The sequence below is a fragment of the Canis lupus genome, chromosome 16, assembly GCF_048164855.1.
Source record: "Canis lupus baileyi chromosome 16, mCanLup2.hap1, whole genome shotgun sequence".
Taxonomy (NCBI): domain Eukaryota; kingdom Metazoa; phylum Chordata; class Mammalia; order Carnivora; family Canidae; genus Canis; species Canis lupus.
In genome coordinates this window covers 37170304-37187500 of record NC_132853.1, presented here as the reverse complement: position 1 = coordinate 37187500, position 17197 = coordinate 37170304, and the positions used below count along the sequence as shown (strand labels likewise).

The 17197-nt window shown below is 38.9% G+C and overlaps 1 protein-coding gene across 3 annotated transcripts in view; it reads left to right on the top strand.

The window, feature by feature from the left end:
• NPEPPS (aminopeptidase puromycin sensitive) overlaps positions 1-17197 on the top strand; it is a 106060-nt gene that overhangs the window by 85623 nt on the left and 3240 nt on the right. For all 3 annotated transcript variants that reach the window (XM_072780307.1, XM_072780306.1, XM_072780308.1), the window contains exons 15-22: positions 1423-1562; positions 4159-4293; positions 5834-6053; positions 10895-11037; positions 11463-11519; positions 14820-14927; positions 15437-15592; positions 15882-15929. In XM_072780307.1, coding sequence (XP_072636408.1) covers positions 1423-1562; positions 4159-4293; positions 5834-6053; positions 10895-11037; positions 11463-11519; positions 14820-14927; positions 15437-15592; positions 15882-15929 — 1007 coding nt within the window. The remainder of the gene's footprint in view (positions 1-1422; positions 1563-4158; positions 4294-5833; positions 6054-10894; positions 11038-11462; positions 11520-14819; positions 14928-15436; positions 15593-15881; positions 15930-17197) is intronic.

Genomic DNA, 17197 nt, shown 5'->3' with positions numbered 1-17197 from the left:
TTAAAACAATAATTCTTAATAAAGGGAATTGTATATCAGAATCACCAGTATCTTTTCATGCTCTGTCATCCAAAATATGGTACTCTGTCCTAGGGTTCAGAGGTACAGCCTTCTATCCTTAACCTTCCTTAGCATTTAGAATTACTCTTTACATATGTCTGACAATCAGATAACAGGCTTATTATCCAAAAATAAATCCCCCAGGTATCACAGTTTCTGTTTGCTGCCTCATACCAGTCTGCATGGTAGGACTGACAAGTTTGTAGTTTTTTCAAATACTTTGTGACCAGTATAGGCAGTATTAAAACCTGAAATATCCCACCGCTAGGAGGAAATTTTAATTTTTTTTTAATTTTTATTTATTTATGATAGTCACAGAGAGAGAGAGAGAGAGAGAGAGAGAGGCAGAGACATAGGCAGAGGGAGAAGCAGGCTCCATGCACCGGGAGCCCGACCTGGGACTCGATCCCGGGTCTCCAGGATCGCACCCTGGGCCAAAGGCAGGCGCCAAATTGCTGCGCCACCCAGGGATCCCAGGAGGAAATTTTAATTTGTGGTTTAGCCTAATAGCATAAAGTTATATAACTTAATAAAATTGTTACATAAATGCATTGGGCAATGACTCTCTTCTGTTTGACATCTTAATTAAAAGTCTCTTTTGCTGTCTTATACCTTAAAGACAGTCTGCTTCCTGCCTTACAAAAGCTTTAACTTTTAGCTATAACTTTTTAGTGATGGAATCCATCAGCTCCAGGGAATATCATGTCTATCACAGAAATAAAATCAACCCTTCAGTGTTTCAGCAGTATGTATATCTGTTAAGGGCTGCACCTTAGAATGTTTTTGAATGCTATGTGAGAGCTTTCGCCTACTTGAAAATTCTTTTAACAGTAAAATCATTATGGCCTTATTGCTCTGTAAAGGGAAAACAACAGTTAAATTAAAATCACTATATTTGTGATACTACAACTGAATAAACTGTTTTTTCAGGCTATTGTGGTTTTGTTAATAAATTCTCTATTCTGGGGATCCCTGGGTGGGGCATTGGTTTGGCGCCTGCCTTTGGATCAGGGCGCGATCCTGGAGACCCGGGATCGAATCCTACGTCGGGCTCCCGGTGCATGGAGCCTGCTTCTCCCTCTGCCTGTGTCTCTGCCTCTCTCTCTCTCTCTCTCTGTGTGACTATCATAAATAAAGAAAAAAAAAATAAATAAATAAATAAATTCTCTATTCCTTTGCACTAATATTATTCAGATGACAGAAGAATTTATGTACCGTTGAAAATTAGCTCTATACTTAATAGTTAGACTCAAGCTCAAGCTCATAGGTGGGACACCAGTCCTCTCTCTCCACCTTACCTTTTGTTTCTTCTAGTAACAAATTATTTTTCAAGTTTTTTCTTCATTTCTTCTCTTGCTTAAGGAGAAGACTGTCCCCAGTGGATGGTTCCTATCACAATCTCTACTAGCGAAGATCCTAACCATGCCAAACTGAAAATTCTGATGGACAAGCCAGAGATGAATGTGGTTTTGAAAAATGTCAAACCAGACCAGTGGGTAAAGGTAAGTCCAGAAGTGGCCTAACCGTTTTTATCTGATCTAAATTAATTGATTTCTCTCACTCCCTTTATGTGCTTTATGGTTGGCTCTAAATTCTGCTTTTGTTTAGACCACGACTTGCAAAGACAAAAACATTACTAAACTTTCCCGTGTGAAATTTAGGGCCAGTTTTCAAATAATATGGTTTAGATATCTTCCCTTGTGTCAGGTAAGGGAGTGGTAGATAAGCAGGTATTAAAGGGTAGGATCAAAGGGGAAAAAAATAGTAGATTATGTGTAAAGTCACATTAATCAAAAGATGTGTAGTCTTGCAACTTCAAACTGCACTATCATTGTTTGTAATGAGGTGTTAACTTTGATGATGTTTTGTCATTATATATGCACAGCTATAATCAAGTGAGAGCAGACATATAATAATAAGTTTGTGTCACTGAAATGTGAAATTCCTATAACTGGTATTGGGAAAACATTTCACAAAAAATAACAGATGGTAAAGAGGATTTTTCATTATTCTGTACTCTGTACCATTCATAATGAAAGTATCTCCTACACTTTTCTCCCAGTTATAGGTTCCTGAGAGGAATTATATATTGTCTCAGACATACGTGCTCATGAATAAATAAAATCTTATTTAAAAAAAAAAAAAAGAGGGCAGCCCGGGTGGCTCAGTGGTTTAGCGCTGCCTTTGGCCCAGAGTCTGATCCTGGAGACCCGGGGTCGAGTCCCACGTCAGGCTCCCTGCGTGGACCCTGCTTCTCTCTCTGCCTGTGTCTCTACCTCTCTGTCTCTCATGAATAAATAAATAAAATATTTTTAATAAATAATATATATATATATAAACAGTAAAATAATTATATCTTATACTATTATTTTACCTTTATTTTATTTTTTTTAAAGATTTATTTATTTATTTATTCATTCAGAGAGAGCGAGAGAGAGGCAGAGACACAGGCAGAGGGAGAAGCAGGCCCCATGCAGGAAGCCCAATGCGGGACTCGATCCCGAGTCTCCAGGATCACACCCAGGCTGCAGGCGGCACTAAACTGCTGCGCCACCGGAGCTGCCCTTACCTTTATTTTTTTTATTAAGACATCCTTTTTTTTTTTTAAGAGATTTTTTTTATTTATTCATGAGAGACAGAGAGACAGAGACAGAGACAGAGATGCAGAGGGAGAAGCAGGCTCCATGCAGGGAGCCTGATGTGGGACTCCTTCCTGGGGCCCCAAGATCACGCCCTGGGCTGAAGGCAGGAGCTAAACCGCTGAGCCACCCAGGGATGCCCTTATTTTATCTTTAAAGCATTTTGTATATAAATATCAAAAATAGGGACACCTGGGTGGCTCAGCAGTTGAGTGTCTTCCTTTGGCTCAGGGCGTGGTCCCAGAGGGGAGCCTGCTTCTCCCTCTGCCTATGTCTCTGCCTCTCTCTCTGTGTCTCTCATAAATGAATAAAATGTTTTATATATATATTATATATATGTATATATATATGGACATATATTGTTGGTAAATAAATAGCCTATAGAGAATAATGACAGTCCATGATTACTTCATTCCACAAATCACAGGAAATTACCTTTTAAATCCATATAATTCCTTAAAATCTAGGACCTGAGGAGCACCTGGGTGGCTCAGTCGTTAAGTGTCTGCCTTTGGCTCAGACCCTGGGATCCTGGGATTGAGCCCCATGTCGGGGCTACCTGCTTAGCAGGGAGTCTGCTTCTCCCTCTGCCCCTCCCCCTGCTTGTGCTCTTGCTCTTGTCCTCTCTCTCAAATAAATAAAATCTTTAAAAAATAATAAAGAATAGGGGGATCCCTGGGTGGCTCAGTGGTTTGGCTTCGGCCCAGGGCATGATCCTGGAGTCCCGGGATCGACTCCCGTGTCAGGCTCCATGCAGGAGCTTCTCCCTCTGCCTGTGTCTCTGGCTCTCGCTCTCTCTCTGTGTCTCTCCTGAATAAATAAACAAAATCTTAAAATAATAATAATAAAGAATAAAAATTAAAAATCTAGGACCTGAGCATTGTTATTCTGTTGAGACTCTGACCTGAATAGGTGAATGTTTGTAAAGGCTTAGTCTTCCTCATAGATTCTACTGTGTCCACGTGCTCTTACATACAGTAAATATTTTCTGTAAACTTAAAACTGTCCACTTTGAGTAGAAATAGAAACTGGCCCATGTGACTCTTCCTCCCTATGTTCCTCCTCCTGTCTGTCTCTCTGGCTCCCACTATGACAAATTTCTGCTTTCCTCTGCCTGTTTTCATCTTTACAATGATTTCTTTTTTCTTTCTTTTCCTTCCTTCCACCTTCCTTCCTTCCTCCTTCCTTCCTTCTTTCCTTCCTTCCTTCCTTCCTTCCTTCCTTAGAGAGAGAGCACACTCTCTCTTAGAGGGTGGGGGGAGAGGGAAAGAAAATCTTAGGAACACTCCAAGCTCAGTTTGGAGCCTTATATGGGGCTTAATCTCACAACTCTGAGATCATGACCTGAGCCGAAATCAAGAGCTAGATACTTAACCAACTGAGCCACCCAGGCTAAAGATTGCTTTAAAAATACAAAGGCAACGATTTTATTAATAATGCCCTTTGGGTATCTTTTCAGTTAAACCTGGGAACAGTTGGGTTTTATCGGACCCAGTACAGCTCAGCCATGCTGGAAAGTTTATTACCAGGCATTCGTGACCTTTCTCTGCCCCCTGTGGATCGACTTGGATTACAGAATGACCTCTTCTCCTTGGTGAGCCTCTCTCAAGTAGTATGATGGATTTTGTTGATTAAAGGATTTTGTTTTTCCTGGAGTGTCTGACTGAAACATAATTAGAAGAATATGGTTCTTCCTGAAGGTTGAATGCCTTTTGGGACTAGAGCAAATGACTAATTATTAATTAACACGACAAGATTGAACCTTAATATAATTTACCAGAAACAAATCCCATCTCACTACTCCTAAGCCAGGTTTTGCAACTAAAACCATCCTTTGTAAGGCAAAAATTCTTTTCAATAGAAATAGGTATGAACCTTGAAGAAATTTCCTACTAATGTGGTTTTTTAAATAATTCAAAGTGATTTATATTTTTCTAAAATAGTGATTATACTTTGCTGGAAATGTTTAGAATTTTTTAGTATTCCATTGCTACTCAAATAATAATAACCCATTAGCTTTAAAATTATATTTATATTTGGCTTTGTTCCAGAGAGGATTTAAATCAGCAATAAATAGTAGTATCTTTATGACTCCAACTTAGGTTAGATCATTTCCAGATGTCTTTGTGATAAAATTGTCAGATTCCTCTTAGTGTTCCTTTAAATTGGACTTGAAACTTTCCCTCCCCTCTGCAGTAACTGGTTTTGGATTCCTCCTTTGTATAAACACAGATTAGCATTGATGCACAAAACCTCACATCTGCTGATCTCATTGCTGAGAGAGACCTGTCCCAGGAGAGTGGTGTGTTTGTGCAGTTGGCTGCTGTAACAGAAGTTCTTTTTCCTAGCTCTATTAGTTAATTCTGAAAGGACTCTGAATTTGTAGTGCCTTCCAGTTTGCCTTCTTTTAGAAATGAGTAAAGGACAGGCTGAAGTTGACACAGTTTGCAGGTCCAGTTTTGAAAGAGCCTCTGTCAAAAACCAAAGCCCTAACTATGTTTGCATCTTTTCTGAAAGTATAAGGATTTTAAAAATAAAAGGCCCCAGAAACTGGATAGAAATAGGAAGCTATTTTTTTTCTTTTCTTTCTCTTTACTTTTCTTTTATTTCTTTTCTTTTCTCTTTCTTCCTTTCTTCCTTCCTTCCTTCCTTCCTTCCTTCCTTCCTTCCTTTCTCTCTCTCTCTCTTTCTTTTTTCTTTCTTTTCTTTTCTTTCTTTCTTTCTTTCTTTCTTTCTTTCTTTCTTTCTTTTTCTTCTTTCTTCTTTCTTTTATCTTTCTCATTGAAGTATAGTTGACACACAATGTTACATTAGTTTCCAGGTGTACAGCATAGTGATTCCACAAGTCTGTACATCATGCTGTGCTCACAAGTATAGCTACCATCTGTCACCAAACAAACTGTACTTTTTTACGTGCCTCTTTTATAAATAGGGAAAAAGTAAATAAGGAATGTTGTCGTGATAGGATTTTTATTCTAATAATTTTCCTGAATTTATATAGTTTCATTTCCTTTAAATGAAAGAGATGAGTAACTAGCAGTAGATAATGCTGAAAATGCATGCTTGTGGTTTTGTTTTGTTTTGTTTTGTTTTTGTTTGAAGACTAGATTAATTTATGTTTTTTCCTATCCCAGGCTCGAGCTGGAATCATTAGCACTGTAGAGGTTCTAAAAGTCATGGAGGCTTTTGTGAATGAGCCCAATTATACTGTATGGAGCGACCTGAGCTGTAACCTGGGGATTCTCTCAACTCTCTTGTCCCACACAGACTTCTATGAGGAAATCCAGGAGTTTGTGAAAGATGTCTTTTCACCTATAGGGGAGAGACTGGGCTGGGACCCCAAACCCGGAGAAGGTAATGGATGTACTGAATGGGGAAAGAATTGTTGAGAAATTGGTCCTTTTTAACTCAGTTGTGGTTAAGAGTATCAGTAGCATCTTTGTATCTGCTGGATGTTACTAAATATTTAGCTTGCTAGAATTTAAATCTTAGGGCTTTTAAGTTTACTGGTAAAGTTACATGGGTCACAACATTGAAACAGTTGTGGTTATGTATATTCACTGCTAAATATGATTTATAAGCAACAAAAAAATGGTGGAAAAAATCTTGTACTCACTTCCAAAGGCCCATCTATAATTAAGAAAAGCTAAAGGGAATTTTGGCTTATTTTATTTATTATTACCATAAATACCAGGCACCTTATATGTACAACTTGTAAAGATACTGAGAGACAGTACCTGAACTAAGGAAGTTATTTCCTTTCTACATGTGTTCTTTCCTCTGATTACTTCTGTAATCATATATTTACTCTTTTGCTGTCATATAAATGTTAGGAATGGTGATCTTAAGGCTTTATATATAATTATTTTCTACCATCTGCAAATAACTAAAGATGGTATTTCCTCCTGAGCATTCTTGATCTAGGAGAAAGTCTTTGCAATAAGAAAAACAGAAACAGGGCAGCCCCTGTGGTGCAGCGGTTTAGCGCCGCCTGCAGCCCGGGGTGTGATCCTGGAGACCCGGGATCGAGTCCCACATCGGGCTTCCTGCATGGAGCCTGCTTCTCCCTCTGCCTGTGTCTCTGTCTCTCTCTTCGTTCTCTCTCTGAATGAATAAGTAAATAAATCTTAAAAAAAAAAAAAGAAACCAAAATGATATTAAAAAAAAAAAGAAACAATTACCTAGAGCTCTATGTTTTCCCTTCATTGATTCAACAAATATTTATGCATCTAATAAATACCAGGTACTATTCTGGGACCTAGTGGTACAGCAGTGAAGAAAGCATTGCCCTGTGTGGCTTACATTCTAGTGGGAGACACAGCAAACTATTAAATATATGATATTTTAGGTGGCAACAGGCATCATGAAGAAAAATGTAGTTAGGTAAGGTAGGCAAAGAGGAGTAGGCCTGTAGCTCATCAAGAGTGGTCAGGGCAGGGGATCCCTGGGTGGCTCAGCGGTTTAGCCCCTGCCTTCAGCCCAGGGTGTGATCCTGGAGTTCCAGGATCGGGTCCCACATCAGGCTCCCTGCATGGAGCCTGCTTCTCCCTCTGCCTGTGTCTCTACCTTTCTCCCTCTCTCTCTCTCTCTGTGTTTCTCATGAATAAATAAATAAAATCTTTAAAAAAAAAAAAGAGTGGTCAGGGCAGCAGTCACTTGTGATGAGGTGATATATGAGCATAAACAGAGACTTGAGAGAGAGAGAGAGCTGTAAGGCTACCTAAAGGGAAATGGTCCAGACAGACAGCAGCCAGTGCAAAAGAATGCTTGGGTTGTTCAAGGAATAACAACTAGCTAGTTAGGTCAGGACAGAGTAAGTGAGGGAGACAGGGAGTGGGAAGCAGTTCAGCTCCTGTAGGACCTATGGGACCTAGTACAACATTTTGGATTTTCATAGTTACTGGTGTGAGAAACAAATTTGAGAGTTAAGCAGAAGAACATGACTGGATGTACTCAGCTGTGTGAAAACCAAACTGCAGTGGGGAGACAAGAAGAGCAGAGAGACAAGTTACAAAGCTGTTTCAGTAATCCAATTGAGGCACTAATTGTGGCTTGCAACTAGGTGATAAATTTAGCGTGTGTTTTGAAGGTAGAATTGAACTATTGAGTGGTGGGACTGAGTGTGGTGGAGTAAGAGGAGCCACCACATTCTGGCCTGAAGACTGGAGGAGTGAATTTGTCATATACAGGAATGGGGAAGACTGCCATAGAAGCAGGCTGGGGGGCAGAGGAAGTCAGGAGTTGGGTTATAGACATGTGAAATTTGAGGTCCTTTTAGACATCCAGGTGAAGAGTATGATGCCTAGAGGTCTAGGCTGAATAAATCCTGCTAATGTGTAGATGGTATTTGCAGCCATGAGACTGAATGAGATCATATAGGGTCTGAATGCAGGTGGAGAGAAGAAAGGTCTGAGGACTAGGTCCTAGACTAGACTAGGATTTGGAGATTGGATGGAAGAGGAAGGATCAGCAGGGAACACTGACTGACCAGTGAGGTGGAGAGTCAGGAGGGAGAAGATGTCCCCAATGTCTTAAGAAGCAATGCAGCAGGAGTTATTCACCATGACAGATGCTGCTCTGAGTCAGGCAAGATGAAGGAGAATTGATGATTACATTGGCTGATTTTGTGGAGTGGTGAAGAACAGTTGTGAGTCTCCAGACTGTAGGGGGAACAAGTTTTTAAAGGAGTTTTGCTGAAAAGGGGACAGTCTGGAGAGAGAGGGGTCAGTGGAGGCTTTTTTTTTTTTTTTTTTTTTTTTTAATAAAGTGAAAAGGCCTTTTTTTTTCTTTTTTAGATTTATTTTATTTATTTGAGAGAGAGAGAGAGTACAGAGGGAGAGTGAGAGGGAGGAGCAGACCCTGCTAAGCAGAGAACTTGATGTGGACCCTAAGATCATGACCCGAGCCAAAGGCAGACAGATGTTTAACTGACTGAGCCATCCAGGCACCTGAAGTGGGAGATTTTATAACATGTTTTTGTGCTGATGACAGTGATGGAGTAGTAATAGAAAAATTCGTGATATGAAAGAGGGGAGAGTAATTGTTAGAGCAATGGCCAAGTGACCAAGAGGAGTCAGGAGTTGGCTGTAGACAGGAGCACAGATCCCTAGAAACAAGACAGGAGGGGATATGTGGAGACAGATACAGGCAAACACTGGATGTTGTACTTCTTTTTATAGTGATAATACTTAAAATTTGGGGGCTCAAAAAAACCCTTTATTAAATAGGGAGAATATCTTTAGTTTTCTAGTTTTATAGATGGAAAAATCAAACAGCAAAATAACAAAACATTGCCTTGCATCACATAGCAAGTCAGTACCCGAGCCAGAATTATAATTTGGTTCTCCACTAATGTCCTATTGTGTTATCTATTGATTTCCTGTGGTTTTCTTAAACTTTTACTGAGTTATGATTTAAGTGTAGCAAAATGCACAATTCAAATGTTACAGTTTAGCAACTTTTGACAAATGCATACACCAAAGGAGGTTGCCTCAGGGCCCCTTCCCAGTCAGTCCCTGCCACTCAGGAACCCCCGACCCATCCCCTGCAGGCAAAGACTGTTCTGCCTTCTTTCACCCTAGATTAATATTACCTTTTCTAGAGCTTTATATAAATGGAATCCTGATAGATATATTTTTTCTTACATTTAGCTTCCCTTGATCAATTTAATGTGCTTGAGATACATCCAGGTGTTCATTCCTTTTTACTGCATAGTGGTATTCATTGTATGAATATACCGTGACTCATCTGTCCATTTTGGTATTGCAATCCATCATTTCTTGTTTACTTTTTTTTTTTTTAGATATAATCAATAGATCATAAAATGGACCTTTTAAAAGTATATAACTCAGTCTTTTTTGGTTTGTTCACAAGGTTGCACAACCATCACCACCGTCTAATTCCAGCACAATTTCTTTAGCCTCAAAAGAAACTACATACCCATTGGTAGTCACTCCCCATTCCCTGGCAGCCTCCCTCCATCCCTGGCAACCACTAATCTGCTTTCTATCTCTATGGATTTACCTACTCTGGGCATTTCATATCAGTGGACTCCTACCCCATGTAGCTTTTTGTGTCTCAGTTTTTCACTTAGCAGAATGTTTCCAAGGTTCATCCATGTTGCAATGTGTATCAGTACTGTATTTCTTTTTACCTGAATAATATTCTCTGGTATGGATATGCCACATTTTGTGTATTCATCACTTGATGGATGTTTGGATGGTTTCTACTTTTTGATAATTGTGAATACTGCTATGAACATATGTATACAAGTTTTTGTGTGGACATAGTGCTTTCATTTCTCTTGGGTATATACCTAAGAGCAGAATTGCTGGATCATACGGTAACTCTATTATTAACCTCTTTAGGAATTGCCAGGTTGTTTTTCAAAGGGGCCCAACATTTTACATTTCCACCAGCAATGTATGAGGGTTCTAATTTCTCCACATCTTTGACAATGCTTGTTGTTGTCTGCCTTTTTCAGTCATCTAGTGGTTATGAAGTGGCATCTCATTGTGGCTTTGATTTGCGTTTCCCTAATGACCAATCCTGAACATGTCTTTGTGTGCTTATTGTGTATTTATGCATCTTTGGAGTAAATAGATCCATCAGAGGTTGATTTTTAAAATCTGAGATCTCAATTTATTATACATAGCATACTAGTTCTGTATGTATTCTCTGAATCTTGGGTCAAAACTGCATGATCTAAACCTGTTTCTTTCACATATAATCCTTAGCAGTGTCATTACCTGGATGTAGTGAACATTTGACAAATTCAGGTAGTTGGCAATTATAGACAAAGTCAGCAAATTTATTTGCTTATCTAGTCTGTTTAGCACTTCACTCTTATGACTTGAATAATGTAAATCAGGTGTTCTCTCAAGTACTAAGGTAATTGATTGTGTTTGTTCAAGATGGTAGACATGGGGCATCCTGGGTGGCTCAGCGGTTTGGCGCCGCCTTCGGCCTGGGGTGTGATCCTGGAGGCCCAGAGTCAAGTCCCACGTCAGGTTCCTTGCATGGAGCCTGCTTCTTCCTCTGCCTGTGCCTGTGCCTCTCTGTGTCTCTCATGATTAAATAAATCTTTTTCAAAAAAATGGTAGACATGGTATAACACAATTATAAAATAGCCAGGTGGTATATTTGTGAAAACAGGATTTTTAAGCAGTTTCGTGTCTCTTTTACTTCTTGATCAGGTCATCTAGATGCACTCCTGAGGGGCTTGGTTCTGGGCAAACTAGGAAAAGCAGGACATAAGGCAACGTTAGAAGAAGCCCGTCGTCGGTTTAAGGACCACGTAGAAGGGAAACAGATTCTCTCCGCTGACCTGAGGAGTCCTGTAGGTTTTCATGATAAATAACCTTGATTTCTAAGTGACTGCATCATTCTATGTATAGTGTGAAATGTATTTAATGGTAACCAAAAATGACCTAAGTACTGACCCACAAATCTTGTCTGACTCTGATTTAATATCTGCTGTTTAAGTTTGTAGCCAGCTTCTCATTTGTTTAAAGTTTTTCAGACCACACTCTGGTGCTGAAAGGTGATCATCAGTGCACATTTCCCTGAGAGAGGTGATGTGTGCTGCTGTTACTTTCTACATGCCATCTACCTTTCTGGTTTTCAATGTGGGCTCTAAGCTCTTTGCCACAATTTGTATGTAATATCCACACATAGCTTTCTGTCTGTTCTTTACATTAGACTATTTGAAACAAGATACATTTCATCAGATGCCTTCTTTTTTGTTCATGTATTCTCTTGTAGGTCTATCTGACTGTTTTGAAGCATGGTGATGGCACTACCTTAGACATTATGCTAAAGGTGAGTAAATTTGGAAAGGGCTCCCATTTTCTCCTATTGAACTTGGATTGACACAGAGATTATGAGCTTTAGGTGGTTAAAATGCTGAGCAAAAGAAATACTTGCGGATATGCATATTGCAGACAGGCAAATACTAAGAAACTATGGGAGGGGCACCTGGGTGGCTCAGTCAGTTAAACATCTGACTCTTGATTTTTGGCTCCGGTCATGATTCCAGGGTTGTTAGATGGAGCCCTGTGTTGGGCTCTATGCTCAGCAAGAGTCTGCTTAGGATTCTCTCTCTCTCTCTCTCTCTCTCAAAAAGAAAAGAAACTATGGGAGAAATATAAAATGTCTGTTCATACATACTATATCAATATGATGCCAAAAGTTACCTAATATTTTCACTTTCATAAGTTTATGCATCTTAAATCTAAAAACTGAAGTGTTCATTTTGATTAACACATTCTTAAAATGTTTCCCTTCAGTGTAAACTTACTAGGGTTCTTCCCATTTTAAAGAAAAGGTTTGTGTCTGTACTTAGAAAGGGGATAAATGATCAGGCGTCTCAAGGGTTTGAGCTTTGCCAGTGCCTTTTATGAATGGACAAGAAATTAATTGACCTGCTTGCATTGGCTCTGTAGTTTTCCCAGTGTGGTCAGCATATAATTAAACTGTAGGACAGCCCGGGTGGCTCAGTGGTTTAGCGCCGCCTTCAGCCCAGGGCAAAATCCTGGAGACCTGGGATCAAGTCCCACGTCAGGCTCCCTGCATGGAGCCTGCTTCTCCCTCTGCCTGTGTCTCTGCCTCTCTCTATCTCATGAATAAATAGAATAAATAGATAAAATCTTTAAAAATCTAAAAAAAATATTTTAAAATTTTTAAAAAATAAATAAAAGAAAAAAAATTAAAAAAAAAACTGTAGTACTGGGTCACCTGGGTGGCACCGTCAGTTAAGCGGCTGCCTTCAGCTCAGGTCTGATCCCAGGGTACTGGAATCAAGTCCCACGTTGGGCTCCCTGCTCATTAAGGAGTCTGCTTTTCCCTCTGCCCCTCCTCCTGACTCATGCATGCTCCCTCACTCTCTCTCTCTCAAATAAAAATCTTTAATTAATTAATTAATTAATTAATAATCATCTCTGATACTAATGCTATGGAACAAGTGCTGTCTCCAGTCCCCCTGCCCATGTAGTTACCAATCTAAGAAATCACTTGACTATTCTAGTTGCATCAGAGATGAAGGGAGCTGAATCTATTACCATCAACTAAAATTTGCAAAATGTGCCTAGATACCTGAATTATCTGTCAAACCTATAAAGCCCATTCATTTAAAGACGTGTGTTTAAGGGGGAACAAACAGAACAAAAATGGGATAGGATGTTCTTTACTTTCATCTTTAATGGATTAAGAACACTTTTCTGGGGTGCCTGGGTTGTTCAGTTGGTTAAGCATCTGCCTTTGGCTCAGGTCATGGTCCCAGGGTCCCAGGATCAAGTCCCATGCCCCTTCCCCCTGCTACTGATCTCTCCCGCTGGCTCTCTCATTATCTCTCTCTCTCAAATAAATAAAATCTTTAAAAGAAAAAAAAAGATACTTTTCTAATCTCAAGTGGATCAGAATTGCAAATCTAATTTCTAATTTTTTAGTTTTAAACATATTTAAATGATTAGAATATTTTGAAAAATAAAAAACTTTAAGAAACTCAAAATGTACCTCTTTAACTACTGATGTACAAGATTTTCCTTTCTAATAATATAAAAATTATACTTTGGTTTTACCTTTCAATTAAATGACATTGAAGTCCCTTCTCATTCTTAATATTCTATGAACCTATGCAATGTAAATTATTCATATGAAATCAGTATTTGTGGGTTTTGTCTTTTCCATCAAACTATGGAACAAAGTAGGGGTTCTGGAATTCTCGTGACAAATAACCTTGACATTTTCATGTCCTGGCATACATTAAAGAACTTACACTAGTATGTATATTTAATAAGTGTTTGCATCTATTTAACACAAGTGAATTGGCTTTACTAATTCTGCTTTACTATAGGAAGAGCTCTAATGAAGGCCAAATTAGATTTCTTCAAGGAACCAGTTGATGGGAGATGAGGAGGATTGTTTTCTATCGGTAATTTAGGAATAATGAGGCAGGATAAAAAAAAATAATAACCTGTATTTCAAAGTGTATTTGGAACATAGTGTTATGGTGCCATCTAGTGGACTAGTGTAACAGGTTCTCCTCAGGGAAAACCATGCTTCCTGAAAGCCAGAGTTCAGACCTTGAATATTGGAGCTGGAAAGGACCTTAGAAGTTATCTGTCCACCCCATTCATTTTACAGATGGGGAAACGGAGATCTGGAGAGGTTAAGGACTTATTCAAGATCACACAGCTAGTTAGAGGCAAAACTGGGACTAGAAAACCCAAGTCTCCTGATTTCCTATTCATTTTACTTCACTGCTTCTCAAAAGAGTCCAAAGGAAATAAGAGGAAACTGGGACCTGTGATGGGGTCTACAGACACTGGTCAGTTTAAAATCTTCAGTGGGACAAAAGGTCAAGAGAGTCTATAGATTAAGTTGTCTTAGAAAGGTATCTCATATTTCCTTCTAATTCTAATTTTTAAATGTATAATGTTTTGCTTCTGATGATTAAAAAAAAAGACTTGATATATTCATTACGGAAGATTTAGAGACTAGAAAAGTAGAAAGAAAATAAAACTTACCTGTAATTTAAAAATTTTTTAAAGGTCACAAAACAGCAGATATAAGATGATCTTATTTCCAATTTGGTAATGTACCTCTCATAATAATTTAGTTTTTTCTTTATGCTTCTCTGTTTTCCTCATTTTCTGCATTTGGCATGTGCTGATTTAAAAATGTGATGCTACAGAATCCCACTTGATCAGATGGGATTAATGAATCCCACTGAATGAATTAATATTAACATTTATTTTTTACTATTAGAAATTAAGTTGATGACCTTCAGTGATATTAGTGATGATTAGTTTGTTCATCTAACATAGAACATTAGGCAGACATCATACCCGTCAGATCTTGATGTTAAACTGCTCAGAACTGATGACAAGCCATTCACATCTCTTACATTTAGTGACGTACTGTAATGGCATATGACAACTATAGTGCCTGCCTGAACATCTTGAATAGTTATTGTATTTTGTTAATTTCATACTCTGCAGTCACAGCCAGTGAGAACATAGAGCAAAAGTATCACCTTATTGAGGGAAAAGCTCACATAAGCATTTGCATAACTTCTAGGGGAGAGTTAACTGTGTCTCTATCCTTATTTTTTCACTGTAGCTCCACAAACAAGCAGATATGCAAGAAGAGAAAAACCGAATTGAAAGAGTCCTTGGGGCTACTCTTTCACCTGAATTGATTCAGAAAGTCCTCACGTTTGCACTTTCAGTAAGTCACAATGAAAACTTCTTATGGAGGGTGTTGTAACCCACTGATCTGTGGCAACTGTCTTTGATTCAGTGTCTTCTTGATCTGCTTTAACCTTAAACTAAGGCTTCCTCTTCATCTGGGGAAAATGAAATGGGCTTCTGTTCTTCTGTTACTGACCTATCTCCCTCTAATGTTAAGAATCAGAATACTTGGAAGCAGAAATAAACTGGAAAGGCTATTTATCCCTGTAACTACTTTGTCTCTTCCTTTCTTTACCCAGTAGGAACCCAAGCAAGTATCTATTGAGCAGCCTGTTTATACTTCTCTCAGTGCTTCATTCTCAATTTGGCTGGTCTTTAGGTGAAACATCAGCCTCTTTGCTGGAAGCTTCTGGTGCTAGTCATTCCTAAAACAGAGAATGAGGGTCTTCAGTGTAATTGCTTGGGTACCTCAAACGCATCTGCTCTTTCTTGTATCAGAAGATGTTTTGAATACAAGTAGACTTTTAGTTCTCTTTCTGTTTTTAGGAAGAGGTACGTCCACAGGACACTGTATCGGTAATTGGTGGAGTAGCTGGAGGCAGCAAGCATGGAAGGAAGGCTGCTTGGAAATTTATAAAAGACAACTGGGAAGAACTTTATAATCGATACCAGGGAGGATTCTTAATATCCAGACTAATAAAGGTATGTGAAGATTTTTATTTTGAATAGCTGGTTTATCATGGATGTTATTTAGAGACATCCATGATTCACTAGGCTTATAGATTACATTCTTTGCTGTTTGAGAGTTTCTTTTTTTTTTTTTAAAGGTTTCTTTAAATAGTTATTAGCTTTATTAATGGGCTTATCCATCACCCATCCTGCATCCTCTAGAATATTCTAAAGTTGGGAGAGAATAGAATGATTCATTTTTAGAGTAAATGGAATTTAATTTCTAGCCTCTTGCATTTACTATACACCGTTGTTTTTTCAGCTATCAGTTGAGGGATTTGCAGTTGATAAAATGGCTGGAGAAGTTAAGGTAAGCAAAGTGCTGTTTACTTTTTATTTTTCAAGCTAGTAAGTAAAAACACTAATGAACCAAATTGTAATCATACAGTGTTGGGCTAATGTTGTATTAATCCTTGTTTTTGCTTGGAAAAAGACAGATAGGGTTGTGTCTTTAATGCTTGAAGAATATGGGTTTGGAATCATCTTTGAGGGCATCGAAATATGGTTGAAAGAACGTGGACCTTGGAATCAGTTGATATGAATAGGATTCTGTGCCCTACCCTATGTTAACTATGTGACTTCAAGCAAGTTTTTAACCTCTGTGAGCTCCCTGTGTCTTCTCATCCATAAAATGAGATGATAATAAAATTGTTATTTAAAGTAACTAACATAGTGGGACTGGAACAGAATAGTAGGTCCTTGATAATGGTTCTTGTTTCCTTTCTGATAACCTTCATAGGTCTGTCATATGCACAGGGAGACCAGGTGCTATGTAGGGACTCTTAGCCTTTACAAAGGATAATAATTATGTAATGAAGTTCAGCATTTGAGGAACAAATCTACACTGATTAGGAACATCTTAACTTTAAGCCTTCCATTGCATTTAATTGGGAAGTACTTTTGAAGTGTCACTTTCGCCTTCACCTTCTTGGAGGCAATGGGGTTATGAGGTGTGAATTCGGAAGTTCTGAGAGCTATAATGTTACTTCATTCACTCTGCAAACCATTGCTAGGAATAAGATTTTAAGATTTCAGATCTTGGGATGCCTGGGTGGCTCAGCGGTTGAGTGTCTGCCTTCGGCCCAGGGCATGATCCTGGAGTCCCAGGATCCAGTCCCACGTTGGGCTCCCTGCATGGAGCCTGCTTCTTCCTCTGCCTATGTCTCTGCCTCTCTCTCATTCTCTCTCTTTAAAAAAAAAAAAGATTTCAGATCTTGAGAAAACAGTGAAAGACTTGATCTCTGCCTTCATTTAGTTTACATCGTATATTATGCAAACAGTTCCTTTATCGTAAAGGATATACATACTCTGAAGGAGAAGTATATATATTGGATTTGGATGGAAAGGGCAGTGAGTGGCCAAGCTGAGGCTGGTTAGATAGGTGGAGGCCAGACTATGGAGGGCCTAGTAATCCATATTAAAACTTTCCTAATATGGGACACCTGGGTGGCTCAGTGGTTGAGCATCTACCTTTGGCTTGGGGAATGATCCTGGGGTCCTGGGATTGAGTCCTGCATCAGGTTGTCTGAGGGGAGCCTGCTTCTCCCTCTGCCTGTGTCTCTGCCTCTCTGTCTCTGA